At 38.9% G+C, this 16,014-nt stretch overlaps 1 protein-coding gene across 1 annotated transcript in view; it reads right to left on the minus strand.

The window, feature by feature from the left end:
- Positions 1-494: 494 nt before the first annotated feature.
- sppl3 (signal peptide peptidase 3) overlaps positions 495-16,014 on the minus strand; it is a 37,492-nt gene continuing 21,972 nt past the window's right edge. Inside the window, exons 3-11 of the mRNA XM_061734264.1 lie at positions 15,762-15,850; positions 15,487-15,606; positions 15,186-15,264; positions 11,737-11,849; positions 10,964-11,070; positions 9,602-9,765; positions 4,052-4,239; positions 3,781-3,890; positions 495-3,416 (exon numbers count right to left, since the gene is read on the minus strand). Of these exons, the coding sequence (XP_061590248.1) occupies positions 3,345-3,416; positions 3,781-3,890; positions 4,052-4,239; positions 9,602-9,765; positions 10,964-11,070; positions 11,737-11,849; positions 15,186-15,264; positions 15,487-15,606; positions 15,762-15,850 (1,042 nt within the window). The 3' untranslated portion in view covers positions 495-3,344. The remainder of the gene's footprint in view (positions 3,417-3,780; positions 3,891-4,051; positions 4,240-9,601; positions 9,766-10,963; positions 11,071-11,736; positions 11,850-15,185; positions 15,265-15,486; positions 15,607-15,761; positions 15,851-16,014) is intronic.

Raw genomic sequence — 16,014 nt, forward strand, 5'->3', positions numbered from 1 at the left:
TTTACTTAAATCATATTGAATTAGGATAAATGAATTGATTGATTGTTGCGTTTTGTAACCTTTAGGAAAAGGCAGCTCACAGCTACTGAGAATAATAATAATAATAAAAAAAATGCATTCATTTATATGTAAACAGCTTTTTTTCCTGAGCTGGTAATTAACTTGTCAGTTGAAGGAAAGGCATTTTTATTGGACTCTCAAAAGAAAACTAAAATAAAAATAATTTGATATAATCTAATTTTATTTCTGTTCCTCCATTACTTCTTGTTTAAAATAAATAAAAATGTTATTTTTGTTATATTTAATTGGCCGTTTCGTCATCCAGACAAGCTTTTCTGTTAGTTTAAGCAACTACAGGTGTACATATGGACATTTCCCTCATTGTAAGGTACTAGAAATATGTCATATTGCATTTTACAAATCAGTGATACAACTATCCCAAAAAGGAGTAAATGTGTCACCTGGAGTCAACGTAGAAGGAATTGGTACAGAGGTTCATGCTTATAAACCATTTAATAAAATCAAAGAACAAGACGCAGTGTTGATACAGTTAGAGTCATGTTTATTTACAGCAGAATCCTGAATGAGGAGGAAGGGGGGGGGGGGGGGGGGGTTAAGAGAAGACAATGTGTTTTAGATCAAGCGCTTCAGGATTCATGTTTCACTACACAGTTCTTAATTTATTTATTCACCATTTTTCTATACAGAATCCATTCAGCTACAATTTCAATGCACCAACAGAACTTGAGTCCTCTGCTGGAAGGGATAGAAGAAAAAAAACAAATAAACTAAGCCTTAGAAGGGGAAGAAAATACAAAAAAGGGGCTGAAAAAAAAATCATCTGGTCTTTATATTTGTGGGTGTGCTTATATATATATATATATATATATATATATATATATATATATATATATATATATATATATATATATATATATATATATATATATATATATATATATATGTGTGGGCCATGTCCATGAGGGGGGTTTGGAGTTCCTCATCAGGGATTACTTGACTGCAGAGGGCAGGATGGTGGACGTCCCCAACCAGGCAGCATTCAGCTCATATTATTCAACCTTTGTGATTCAGATGGAGAAAGTCAGAGCTGAACAATTGCAGTCTTTCTGACTTGCAGCCGTTGTCTCACCTACTGACACAAGCTTTCAGGTCCAGTACATCTTTGTAGGCCAGCAGGGTTCAAGACTCTAGAAGCCCTGTTAATACAATCTGAGAAATTATACACTGTACACGTAACATGCACGGCCAGGTAGCATTAAAAAACCAGGAGGGGAAAAAAAAATAAAATAAAAAATAAGAGGAGGGAAGGAAAGCTTCATCCATCTCTCTCAGACTTCCTGTTATGTGATCACTGGAGCTTCCGGTATATTATTGAATATTAACTGACAGTAAACCACCCGGTGGGGTTATCTTAAACCTCTGATTTCTGTTTGATCTCTGAAAGACATGACTGCTCCACACCTCTCCTCCATACGCCCAGACTTTAAGATTTGATCAAGCATATACGCTGTCTGCGGCATCCTCACAGAGAACATCAGGTGGACCCAAACATGAAACAAACCACAGCATGTCTTCCTTTTCCCAACTGATCCACATATCCCAGTTTTGAGGTTGAACTCTCACAATGGTCAGGTTTTCATTGACTGAAGTGTAACACTGGTGTTGAAAAAGTTGAGGTCTAAAATGTGTTGCCATTTAAGCTTTCAGAGGCCAGATATTGGCTTTGTTTTTCTGTTCAAAAATCAGGATAATGTATGGTGACTTAAGCAAAATGGAAGACAGTCAAATTAATTAACATTCATTTATTTAGAAGAAAAAAAAAAACCGAACAACCTCTGTTTAGTTTCTAGAGATGTTTGAAGGGCAGACAAACAATTTTGATTCAGCTTGTCACGTGTTTGACACCTTTGAGCAAACATACGCAGTTCAATTCAAACCTGATTATTGTAGTAGTTTTAAACATGGTCATGATTTCAAATTAAAAACAGACTTAAACAGCTGTAAGCTCAAGTGTTCAAGTCTTTCTCCTCCTCTCTCTCTCTCTCTCTCTCTCTCTCTCTCACACACACACACACACACACACACACACGCGCACACACACACACACCCACACACTTTAACACTAGAGCAGGAAACTAACTTTATCATCTACCAGCAACCAACATGGAAGCCCCCCTCAAAAAAAAAAAAAAAAACAAAACAAAAGAAACCCCCCCAAAAAAAACAACCCACCATTGGTCATGTTTGTAGCTCGTGAGCAGAGAACCATTAGAGAACACCCTCTGGATGCTCACCAATAAACACAACTCGCAGTCAGATGGTCACTGAAACCCAGCTGCTGGCTGGCGTCAGTTTCCCACCCTATGCAACATGCTTCCAAACACAAATGCAAACTCAAGATACTGCAAATACATGTGTACACGTATATACAAATAGAATCTAACCCCTGTGACCTTTTTTTCTCCAGGAGGGGGTTAACCATTTATAATGCATCATTTCTGTATATGACAAGAATAAAACTTTTCTAAATAAAATACATAGTTTTCTGTGAGGGTGGGGAATGAGGACAGCAGATGAACAGAGAAGGAGGAGGGTGGGGCCCGCAGGGAGTGTCAGAGGAGGGCTGGAGTGCCAGGGAGCAGCCACCGTCAAGGGATGATGGAACAGAGGGAGGAATCGATGATGAAAGGGGAAAATAACGGATGGAGGGGAAGAATCCTCTCCTGCTCTGTGCCACTGCAACACTCCAGCTCGTCTCCATTTGTATAAATCGTTCCATAGTAATCATGATAATAATGACCACAACAATGCTAAAAAAATATATATAAACCCCATCCATGTCTCACAACCGTAAGTCCACAAAAAGAGGGGAGGTCTAGTCCTTGAGTTCATCCGAGAGAAAGAAATGCAGAAGAAATCAACAAAGAAAAAGAAAGGAAACGAAGAGAGAGAAGAGGCCTGATGTATGTGATGGGCCACGTGAAGGAAGTGGCAAAAAAGTACAGAAGTAGGGAGGGGGAGACAGGGTGGGGAGGTAGAACAAAAAAAAGCACATGCAGGATGTGCTATAATGAAGAGGAAACAAACAGCAAAGAGGAAGTCGAGATGAAACAGGGAGGATGTAGGGACCGAAGATGAGTCGTGGTGGGGGCGTTGTGATCCACACACTAGTGTCCTTCTGAGGGATTTCACAGAAGATTGGTGGAAAGCATGAACAAGTGATGACAACATGGCCTCACTGTGAGTGCGCCCTCTCTCCTTCCCTTAAACCAAGGGAAAAGATCAGCAGTCTTCTCCGTACTGGCAGCTCATCCCTGGGTACATCATACCTCCAGGAAGCGAGAGTTACTGGTCTTTGTATGGAAAGGCTCGGACCACATGCGCCGCAGATCCCCCTGTACGGACCACAATCACGGAATAAGACAGATCTACAAGAGTCCTTTATCAACCCTTCTTTACCTTACATAAAAACAGCTCTCCAACATTCTGCCACCAGGTATCTCAGAAATGATTCAGTATGGGAAAATTGCAAGGCTGTTGGTCTGATTTTTTTAAACTTTCCCTATTATTGTTCATTACATGACACTTTATCAAGATGTGTTATCTATGGATATTGTTTAGCATTTAGCTGCACACACAAAACATAGTTGTTAAACGTTTCTCTAACATTTACTTTTCACTCTGGAAGTGAATTGTAAAATTTGCTCTTTGCAATTCTCTACAAAGACTGACTGATTATGTTGTAACCAATGAGTGTACCTTCAGGTAGGCCATAGTGAGGAGAGGCAGCAGGGTGAAGGGAACCAGGTAAAGAAGAGCAGGCTGAGCAGCGCGATGGATCCTTGAGGCCACAGTTGCAGTCAAGAGACCTGAAGGGAGATAACATGTTCAAAGTCCTTGGAGCAAGAAAAGGAAACCTGGGATCACATTTTGAATAACTATAAAAACCATTGATCCTGGAAACAGTCTACAGAGAAATAAGAAAACCATGATTTTTTAACACCCATCCATTCATTGACTGGTTGCTTACCTACAAAGTATCCAATGAGAGTGCAGTGGAAATAAGAAACGCGCTGCATGCGCCCGGACATGTTAGGTCCTGGGACTTCCCCTGACGCTTGCTTCTTGTAGTTGTCATACCGCAGGACAAAGCATAACAGCAGACCTGGCATCACGATGTCCCCTATTCCCAGCATAGAGAAGTGACTCCCTGTGGAACTACACAAACACAAAGAGCGTGAAAACAAGGGTGAATGTTTAGAAAATCTATATTGGAAACTCAGTGACTAGATTAACGTTGCAGGTCTTGATGGTCAATTCCAAATGATTTCATCATTAGACAAAGTTAGGGAGGAGGAAAAGAAAAACTGCAGCTACTTTCAGTGAATGCAGATGAAAAAGTAGTGTAGTACATAAACCCATTTCCATGAATGGATTGACACAGCTCTACAGCTAGGGCTGTTCGATTAATCGTTTTTAAATCGTAATCGCGATTATGTAATTAGAACGATGTTAAAACGTTAAATTCGTAAAATCGATTTTTCCCTTTTTTTTTTTTTACCTTGTCTGCACACATATTAATGATTGATACCATATTAATGATTGATGGAAATACCTCTCAATACCTGCGATACACACCTCTACCTCCTTCATGGGTTGCATTATTATTTAGCATGCAAAGACCCAGTTTAGTTTAATTAGAAAATGTCTTGTTTTATTTAATTGGAAATATAACTTACTGTATGTTTGCAAGTGCTGATTTGCTGATTTTTTTTTTCAGAGATAAAACTTTATATTTTATTATATTTTTTAAAACTTTTTTTCAACTTATTTTACAGAGTTTTGCACTTTATTCATTCATTTTTGGTTTAATAAGAGCAAAGTTCGCACTTAAAGCCCAATGGGGCAAATGTTCAATAAAAAAACAGCATATTTGAAATCATCTCTTTGCCTTTTGTCAATTCACAAAATAATCGTAATCGAAAATCGGATTTTGAGAGAAAAAAATCGAGATTTTATTTTTGGGCAAAATCGAACAGCCCTATCTACAGCGCTCCAGAGTATGTCCACATTTATGCTAGCATGTTTTCAGTTGGTTCAGCAAAAGTAAATGGCTAAAACAGAAGTCATGAAAGACACAAGATATTGTGAAAGCCATTGCTTTCTGAAGCAGTCTTGGAGGTCGGCAAAGGTTTAGGTGTACAGAGAAGAAAGAGGAGAGTCTGTCCACCGGTTGTGTGTGTGTGTATCTCTTTCACGACGGTCAAGTTTTCAAGGACAAGTGGGGAGCATTAACAGGGAAAATCCTATTTGCCCCCTTTGTTGGTAGATGCAAATACACATGCAATTCATATTAGATATATTTGAATTTATCTGAATTTATTATTTATTAGAATAAGCCCTGAAACTGATAATATCTAAATCCCTGCATTTATATATGGAGAGGGAGGGATTTGGGTCTCTTGAACCCAGCAGCGTAAATGAAGCTATTATGACTAATGCTGGTTGTGCCAATCCACATGTCAGACAAGATTTTATCACCTCAGCTGTGATGTGTGACAAATTCAAATTCAAAAAAACGTCATTAATATTGAAGGGAAACTAACTGATGCAGTAGTTTTCATGATTCAAGTCTCTTCAAAGAGGTTTTATTGCGGTGGGCAGGAAGGATCTCCTGTAGCAGTCTGTGCTGCAGCAGATCTGAAGAAGCCTCTGACTGAAATCACGCTGTTGCTGAATCACTGTGAAGATGCTCAGCTGTTCATGATGTTTTTCAGTTTATGAAGTATCATAATATGTATATGCCGCAGATATTGCAAAAATATGCCATAACACATAGTAATATAATAATAATTTCCTCCATAACCACTGCATAACTTTCTAAAGTGCCAAAGGTCCTCAACTATCTTGAGCCATAGAAAAGCCAAATAAATTCAAGTTCTTATTTCAAAAATCCAAACAAAAAGAAAAAACAAACTTAGAGTTGAGGTGCGGGGTCAGTAATGTTTCCCTTATTAATGAATGCCAAAAAATGTCTCATACTTAAAAAAAAGCATTGCTGTGTAATTTTATTTAAAATAATTAAACCTGCCTCTTCACTAATACACGTGACTGCCATTTACATTGTCACATTTTCTATTCCAACGTCAACTCCCAAACACCCAAAAGCAACGCTACAGCATTAATTATCAGCTTGAACCTCTTTTGTAGCCAACATTTTGATTGCTGCTGTTCCCAACAGGCACCCAGCTCCCATGTAATGGAACGAATGCTAGGATGAAATGCTAAAATATTCTGTAATTTTAAATGACCGCTTAAGCACTACAAAAGGCTTACTGATGCTTACATGGTTACCACAAAACCCCCTGCATATAGCATGCAGAAGTCCACACATGCACATCTGGGTCATTAGCAAGGAATACTGTGACTAACAGACCTGATCTGAGAAATAATATAGATTGTTTTCTGTCATCTCAATATAGCTCCAGAAGGTTCCTCTGTTGCAGCGACAGTTTAAAAAACAAACCACACATAATAAATTAGTTTCACTTGTATAAAATTGTAGCTTTGCAGTTCTATATTTGGATGCACTTATTGGATTGTTTTGGTTCTTTTCTTCCTTTGTCAGTAAAGACTTGTTTCCACTGTTATAAAAAAAGACATTTAGTTCGTAGAGGCTGCAACAGTAGATTTACAACAAAAAGGTCACTGTTAAAACTCGATATTGTACCTGGAAAAAAAAAGTAAAATGGCAAAAATAAACTACTGCTGATTGCAGATAATTAACTTGATTCAGCATCAAACTGTACAAGTTTGTCCAGAGGGATATTTAGTTTCATTAAGAAAACTTGGAAAAATGTGTAGAAAAGTGTAGCTGTGATAGCTTTGATAGCTTCAGTGGGCCTCATTGCTACATGAGACAGGAGAAGCTGCAGCCAGATATGGCATCAAAATGTATTGTTTTAGAGGGGGGAAAAAAAAAAAAAAAACCCTACTGTCATTCACTTGCAATAAAATGAAAAAAACAAACAAACAAAAAAAGTATTTAAGTACATATATAAACACACACGGGTGTTTCAACACACACAAACTTGTAGCAATCGTTAAAAATGGGAAGAGAGACAAAAAAAAGCCTGGAACTCCCCCTTACAGAAATGATGAGACCGCGGAAGTGGGAATAACAGTCACGGCATGACTGAACACAGTAGCAGAAGAAGAAAGGGGAAGACTTTTCGTGCATCTTACATGCATCACGATCAGGCATAGTATGTAGGAAATGTCCAGAGCTGCGGCATCGCTGGCGTCCATATATTTACGTGTTGTTTTCCTCCTTCTATGTCTGCTTTCAATCTGCCGTATTTGTTTACTAATTGTTACAAGTAACCGGAAGATTACCAACGAGAAAGGCTGTGTAGCGCCACCTAGAGTCGCGCAGTCGAACGCACCTCACTCAATAATTTGATACTCTGATTTCTCAGAAACTCCAGTTCAATCCATAGCTTGTCAAAAGTAGGAGACAGAAATGTCTTTTACTGTTGTTAGGAAACCAAAATATTAAGACAAAGTGATATAAAGTAAAAAGCAGTACATGATGCTGATGAATATAATCCTAAAATAAGTGAAGACCCTCTGTCCAATACTTCTATCTCAGTGACTACAGTACTACTACTACTACTACTGTCATTTAGCAGACGCTTTTATCGAAAGGGACTTACATCCGTGAGAACAACACAAGCAAGAAGTCACATAGTTCAGGTCCAGCTGGATCAGTGCTGGTCAGACTGCTGAGTCCAGTTGTACACAGGGGCTGCCATGCTAGTGCTAGAATTTTTTATTTTTATTTCTTTCACCCAACCCAACAGTCCCTTTATACAAGAAAGCTACGTCTAAGAAGACACCATCATGCCATCATCTTTACATAAGTGCATGCAGCTTACTCAGTGCTGAGTCCTGCAAAGAACTGGACAAATCTTACTAATTCTGATGAGCAGAGGAATTTACTAGATGCAGAAGTGCTCCTTAAAGAAAACAGTACTGCTTTAAAATGTGTTAACTTTATAACTGTCTGTATTTCTCCATATAAAATAAATGACAACACATTTACGGATAAGCCATAAAAGCATATGAGGGGAACCTGATTAAACAACTATAAATTGTAATGCTTGGTTATTGATTTATTGAGGAAAATCATCCATGTTTGTGAGAAGTGTGTGTGAACTTCCTTGATTACCATTTTCTTTGAAAGGGAGATTACAGTCAATGGGTAAAAGGTTTTGGGTGAACCTAGGTGTAGTTATGTACAAAAGTATGCAAAGTAGACATGAAGTGAAACCAAAATTATCCATTTATCTATGCAGAGAAACCCCCACAGCTGGCATTTCCCTCATTTCTTCTTTTCTTCCTTTCTTGACATGTTTGGGACATTTTCAAGATTGCAATCTTTGGTATTGTGACACCAGTCAACAACAGGGATCATCATCATACACATACTGTTGTTGGGAACAATGTGTACCGGTACTTCCATATAGGATCAGACAAGGCAGCAGCTTCCCACTAGGTTGTGTGTGTTGAGTGGAGCTCGCTAGCTAGAATATAACCACTGAAAAACAAGAAACTGTGTTTTACTTCTCAGATTTTTTTTTTCTTATTTGACTAACTGTAGACGGTTTCTCACTTCCTTGACATCTACAGTATAGTACTATGTTGCACCAGAGGAGGAACCAACCAAGTTTGAAAGGCTATGTTTATAAGATAGGAGCCATTTTGTTAGATTTCAAAGGGCCAAAGAAAACGAGAAGTCACATCTGAAGGGTGGCATATGAGAATGCAAATGTCTGCACCATCTGTCTGGAAGATTGCAGAATTGAAAAAAAAAAAAAAGTGTAAAAATTGCAGGTTATCTTTCAAAGGATTTACTGCATGTGAACTGAACTGGTCAGTGGACTTGTATGTAGCTCTACAGTTGCTTAATTATGTCATAGTTGGATTCAAAAACCCAATACTGTGTCTATTATATTGACCATAATCGCAAAGATATATTACAGATGGATAAAACAGTTATCTAGGTACCTCATACACCATTTTTGATGTTCTGGAAGCAAAAGAGCCATTTCCACAGTGCACGTTTTGATTTGATCTTCTGAAGGCAGTTTGCAGCCATCCTCACACCTCATTCAGACCCTGGAGTGTTTATTTATTCAATAAGCTCTCAATTTGTTATTATTATGGCTCTGTTAAGACCTTCAAATGCAGATCAGGCCATAACAGAAGTTAAATAATATGAGACAACTCACATACAACTCACACATCCCAGCTGCATGGAAGCAAGGCACTAGAGAAGTGTAACAAATGTGTGAATGGGGCTAAATTGTAGTTCTCCAAGTAACAAATATACAATTTTTAACAAATTTTTTCAAAATAAAGATATTGCCCAAATTGATTTTTTCCCCCCTCATTTCCTTGGTTGGGATATCTTTTAGGATTGTTGTTAAAAATCAGATGATTTGATTAAGTTTCTGGTCAGAAATATCACATCAAGGGGTTCCCAAACCTCCAATCACCAATGTTATGCAAGCATTACCTGGGAAAGACGAGTTTGCCAGGTAAGGAAAGACGGGGAACATCCCGACCCATCCCCGGCCCCAAGTGAAGCTTCCTGGACAAAACATCTATAGGATTTTCAGCAGGCTGGGTGGCAACTTTGACCATCACGTTACTATTGAAGATGTAGGCTGAGAAAAACACCTGAAGGGAGAGAGGAGGCAGTTGTCAGTTGTGTTAACATATATACAGATAAGAAGAACCAAACAAGAATTTTGGTAGAATTATTACTAGTTTTCTCTCATAAAATGTAATAGAAAAACAAGTATTCAAAGAAAGGAAACTGTTATGCGGCAAGTGCTACATTAAATAGGGAAATCACCATGCTACAACTTCTTCACTGTGGAATGTAAGCAAAAAATTCATATTTTCTAAAGTCTTAAAGTTTGTTAGTTACTGACATGAGGTGCATGTAGTAGCTGCAAGTACACTGAAATGTACAAGGGACCGAGAAAAGCTGAGAAGAAAATAATTAGTAGGTCAATTAATTTATACAAGCAACAGTGCAGCCTCCTGCTATACTTTACTCTGAAGTTTCTGCAGAGTTCAGACCCAGTGGATTTATTCTTTCAATGCCCTTTCTTCTTACATGTAATTACTCAAAGTAATGTAGAGTATTTTCCCTCCCTCTCATGTTCAAAAAAACAATTTGAAAGAGCGATATTTTTTTCATGATGGCTCATATTCTAATCTAACAGTTTTAGAATATGAAAACCCCTGAGAAGGGGGGAAAGTGAAGGTTTCAGTAACATTTTTTAAAGAAGGGGGACTCTGGATAGCTCGGTTAGTTGATGGGCGCAGAGAGTATCACCCTTGAGCAAGGGGCACAGGTTTCACTCCTGGCCTATTGCACGTTACTGCGTGCTCCTTCCTAATGCTTGAAAATAATAAACAGATGGGAAAGTTGATTGATCTCTCAAGTAAACGAATTTTGTAAAAAGCTAAAACTCAGTTATCACTTTAGGAGAGAGCTGTTATCATTACAGACCTCACCTTCCCTTCTGTGTTATAGCTGGATCAAGGTCTGTAATTTTGTGCTGGGAGCGTTTCCAGGGATTTTTTCTCAAAAATCGCTCTGCATTGCTGATAATCTCTGCTATGAGCACTAACTACCTAATATCTTTACACTCACTGCAAATCAAAGTAAAATGGATTATTTCCACAGCAGCCACCTGCCTGGTGACGCGAGCGAATAAAGGCTTTCATCATTCTTTTCGTAATGTTTTAACTTACTTATTTATTATCATTATTGGTATTTATTTTCTTTCTTGTTTTTTAAACTACATGTGTGAGTAAAAAGTCTTTCAAAGCAGGTTAAGTTTGGGGTGAGAGTGTTACTTACCCAGAACACATCATAAATGAGAAGACCTGACAGCAGCAGGCAAGACACCTTCAGACTGGGAAGCCGAACGAAGGCTATCATGGCAACACACAAACCCATGGCTAGAGCTGCAGGGAGAGAAAACACATAATAAAACATTTTACCAAGTTTTAGATTAACTTAGCTGAAACAACTGATTTTAAGCTAATTTATTCAGGACACATTCATAATTAAATCATACTTATTAGAATCAAATCAAAACGACTGCAGCAGTTTACATCCCTGTATGTCTTTTTACTTCTGATGATACATTTTTCCCTTTTTTTTGTCCACAAGACAGATTTGTTGCCAGTCTTTCAGGACGTTAAATTTTATGAAGACCTGTCGGCTTAAATGCCAGTTATGTTTTATGGAGTTGCTAACAGAGTAGAACATTTGCCCCCAGTTAGAATTAATGCACTGCAGAAAATGCCTCAAAACAATGCTAATAAAATCTTTATCAAATAAATAAGTCACGTTGAATTCTCTTCTCCACAGAGGGATGACGAGGCTGTACCACAGCCTTGTTAGCAGCTAGTTTACAGACCATCAAACATTAAATGCAATTTCTACAAAGTCACTTTAAATATTGAGAAACCTGTCAGTGCTGATATATTGTTGCATAATTCTTGATACACAACACCATCTTCTGTATGGGTTTCCATGTAACACAACCTGCTGCAAAACTGTTGTCAATGAAACAAGTTTGTGATATGCAAACTATATTTCTTTGAATGAATGATTGAGCAACGTACCGTCCATGAGAAGCCAGTGTCCTGTCAGCACCCAGATGAGCACCAACATAACAGAGAGGGAGAATGACAGGAGCTCGGCCAGAGTGAAACGCCCACAGCAGCCAAATGATATCCTACATTAAAGAAAGTACACAAAGAAGACAGACACTATAATCACACAAAAGTATTCATGAACAAATGTGATAAACAGTTCATCACAGAGAAGTCTGTGTATCTTCAGCAGTGTGCAAAAGAGCAACTACAGTGAGAGGAAATTTAAAGAGGAAGTTGTAGAAAACGTTTTGACTTATATAGTTTGATTCTGTTGCCATCAGACTTTTTTTTTAGGAGTTCTCATTTTGGTTTGTTTTCTATTTACTTAAAACTAATAAGTAGATGTGTCTAAATATTTTAAACTTCTGTCAGGTATTGTATGTGGCTTAATGCATATATGACAGAATGTGGAGTTATTTCTGGACAGAAAGCAAACAAAAGACAGAAACTACTGCATATGCACTTATATTTTATGAAAGGGTATATATAATCCGAAATGTTAAACTAAAGAAAAATCGATGCATCGCAATTATCCCTGCCCTAATTCAATATCGATTAAGCAAAGCCTCTGAATCGATTCACCTCCTGGCCAGTGGGGGCGCTGTGCGCAACATTTTCTTATGATTCGCATTTTGTGGACAGTGGCTGCACGCGACCAAACAACAATAAAATGACGACGATGGCGAGCGGAACTTGGACTCATTTTGAATTCCCATTTAGAGAAGGAACACGAGAAAGGGACAAAAGTAGGGTGGTGTGTAAAGCCCCTTTCACAGAGAGGGCGCAAAACGCAGACCGCCCCCGGCGATCCCATTCATTGTGTATGTGCTACCACGGCACAAGAGCGGACTGCTCTGCGGCCGAGCTCGGCGGGCGCGAGAAGGCACCTGCCTGCGCCCGAATTGGACATTTTTTAAATTTCACAGTGCCGCGCTGTGAGGACATCTCGGTGCGTCCAATAGGAGAGAAGGTGGTGGAGGCTTTCCGACACTCTGCACCGATTCAGTACTGTAGTACAAAAGTTAAAATAAAAACAAAAAAAAAAACACGACAAAACATGACAGTGACATGACAGTTCTGTGTCAACATCATCCGCAGGAACAGCAACACGACAAACCTGCGGATCATGTGTTTTTTGTAATTTTAACTTTTGTACTACAGTACACATGCACAAGTGAGCCATTATGGTGCTGCTAAGTTTAATTGCTCAGTTAATTTCTATGTGTAACATGCCACGTGTTATAGGCATGAAAATAAAAATAATTAAAAATTTCCAACAGGTATTTGTGTATTTCTACGTCTTACTGAATCGATATCGAAGCATTTAAATCAATATCGAATCGAGACCTAAAGAATCTAAATCGAATCGTGAGGTTCTTAACAATACCCAGCCCAAATATTAAAAAAAATATCCCAAGAGCGCAGCAACGACTCATCCAAGAGGTCACAAAATACCCCAGAACAACAAAAACTGCAGGCCTCATTTGCCTCAATTAAGGTCAGCGTTCATGACTCCACCATAAGAAAGAGACAAGGGCAAAAATGGCCTTCATGGCAGAGTTCCAAGACGAAAACCATTGCTGAGCAAAAAGAACATAAAGGCTTGTCTCAGTTTTGCCAGAAAGCATCTTGATGTTCCCTGAGACTTTTGGGAAAATACTCTGGGGACTGATGTATGTTCCATTACATCTGGTGTAAAAGTACCACAGCATTTCAGAAGAGGAACTTCATACTAGAGCCCTGCGCGGGACTGTTTTCTTCATTCCGCTCCCGCCCACTCCCACTGAATTTCTGACCATTACCGCCCGCACCTGCAACGTGCTCCCGCAGTGTTTATATCCACCAATTTATCTCTTCTCCCGTCCCGCAAGAGAAATGTCCTAGACAAATCTATCTGATTTAATGTTAACATGATAATTGTGGGGCTTGATGGATAATTGACAGTTCATAGGCCACCTAACCGAAAGTTAGATGCAAATCCATCATTGTCATCATCACACAAGCTTTTTCGCCTTTCCCGCTGCATCAATTATGCGATTGAGGTTATAGCAACGAGAGTAGGCTGTGAGTGGCTCAAATAATAATAAATAACATAGAATAAACAAAGTTAATGAATAGAACGAATTAATTTAACAAATGAATCGCTTGGCCATTATATTGCTGTGGAGGAAAAGGAATGTTGCTGCCCGACTGAGGTCCCAATCCCTGCGTCTCTCTTCCAAGATGCGCCACAGACACTAAACGCAGTTTCTCCAAATATCTGACTTGCCTCGTCTTTGTTTTGTAAAGACCTTGTTTGAGGTTCTTTTCCACGTCATTGCTTTCCATCTTGTCGGTAGACTACATCCCGATCCCGCAGTGTTTTTTTTTGCCGCCCGCAGGAGAGTTCAAACCGCCCGCTCCCGCAAGATTTGCCCAATCCCAATGCAGCCCTCTACTGCATACCAAAAGTAAAATATGGTGGTGGTAGTGTCATGGTCTGGGGCTGTTTTGCTGCTCCAGGACCTGGAAGACTTGCTGTGGTAAATGGAACCATGAATTCTGCTGTCTACCAAAAAACCCTGAAGGAGAATGTCCGGCCATCTGTTCGTGACCTCAAGCTGAAGCCACTTGGGTTCTGCAGCAGGAGAATGATCCAAAACACACCAGCAAGTCCAACCTCTGAATGGCTGAAGGAAAAACAAAATGAAGACTTTGGAGTGGCCTAGTCAAAGTCCCGACCTGAATCCCATTGAGATGCTGTGGCATGACCTTAAAAAGACAGTTCATGCTCGAAAACTCTCCAATGTGGCTGAATTACAACAATTCTGCAAAGATGAGTGGGCCAAAATTCCTCCACAGCGCTGTAAAAGACTCAATGCCAGTTATTGCGAAGACTTGATTGCAGTTGTTGCTGCTAAAAGTGGCCTTACCAGTTATTAGGTTATTATGGGGCAATCACTTTTTCGCACAGGGCCATGTAGGTTTAGTTTTACCCCCCCCCCCCCCTTACGAATAAAAACCATTTATAAACTGCATTTTGTGTTATCTTTATTTAATATTTAAATGTGTTTGATCTAAAACATTTAAGTGTGACAAACATGCAAAAAAATAAATCAGGAAGGGGGCAAACACTTTTCACACAGCTCTATATATGAGGGTATAAATCTGTTCCTATGTTACTGAACTTTAAATATGATTATCATGCTCCAGGAGAATGGGAGAGAAATGTTTAACAGTTGCTCCACCTCAACAACACAGTAGCTGTTTGTACCAACTTGATAGTCGGATAATATGCAACATTTTACCAATATCAGGGTGTTGCAACATGGATGAAATGGCAATAGTATAGTATTACACTGACTTAAAAAAACTATACGAATATTTGTAAGCTTGGAGCATTTAACAGACTCATAAAATCCACTTGTTCCACTTACTTGTTCTGTGGAGAGCAGGGTCTGGTCAGATACTGGCACATTGGCAACAAGAGGAATGCAAATGCAATTGTAGCAAGAACTAAGGAGAGGAACAAAAGCACAGCAGTGAGACATTCAGTCTAACACACCTCGACTGCTCGCTGCAGTTGTTCCTGTTTGTTAAATGGACAAGCTAATAGCTTTCAGTTCCAATAATCATCGTTATAAAGAGGCCTTTCCCAGTGTGCAACAGCTGAAGGGAAATGTGAAAGCCTCAAGATAAATTTACAATTGTAGTACTGCACTTTAGAATAGCCGTTACCTGCAGTGCAGATGGTGAAGACCACTTGTACCGAGTCAAAGAAGAAGAACATGACTAGTAGAGAGACAGAGGCCCCTATTGGCAGAAACAGAGCCTGTGTCGAGTCTATAGTCTGAATGCCTGAGGGGAGAAAAATTAAAATAAAAAAAATAAGAAGGCATCAACACAACCAAAATAGGAACACAAACTTTAAAGACTTGAGCAAATCCAGAAGAGCTTATCAAACACTGGTAACACCAGGAAAACATTTTGTCTGCATAATTTAAAAAACTTACTGTTGTTTGTGTTGTTATTAAAAGACCCTGGATTTGTTGGGTTACCATCTTTATCCTTCTCCTGGTTCTCACAATCCATGTTTAATGACCTGCAAGTCATTGAAGGGTGGGAGGGAGGGAAATGTAGGCAGGAGTTGGTTAAGTTAAAATAACAATTAACAACCTAAAAAAAACAACAAAAAAACCCCATCTTCCTTTTAAGATGACTTTGTGGAATAATTAATTCAGGTTTTATATAAATAATACATGACTT

The sequence above is a fragment of the Cololabis saira genome, chromosome 11, assembly GCF_033807715.1.
Source record: "Cololabis saira isolate AMF1-May2022 chromosome 11, fColSai1.1, whole genome shotgun sequence".
Classification (NCBI taxonomy): Eukaryota; Metazoa; Chordata; class Actinopteri; order Beloniformes; family Belonidae; genus Cololabis; species Cololabis saira.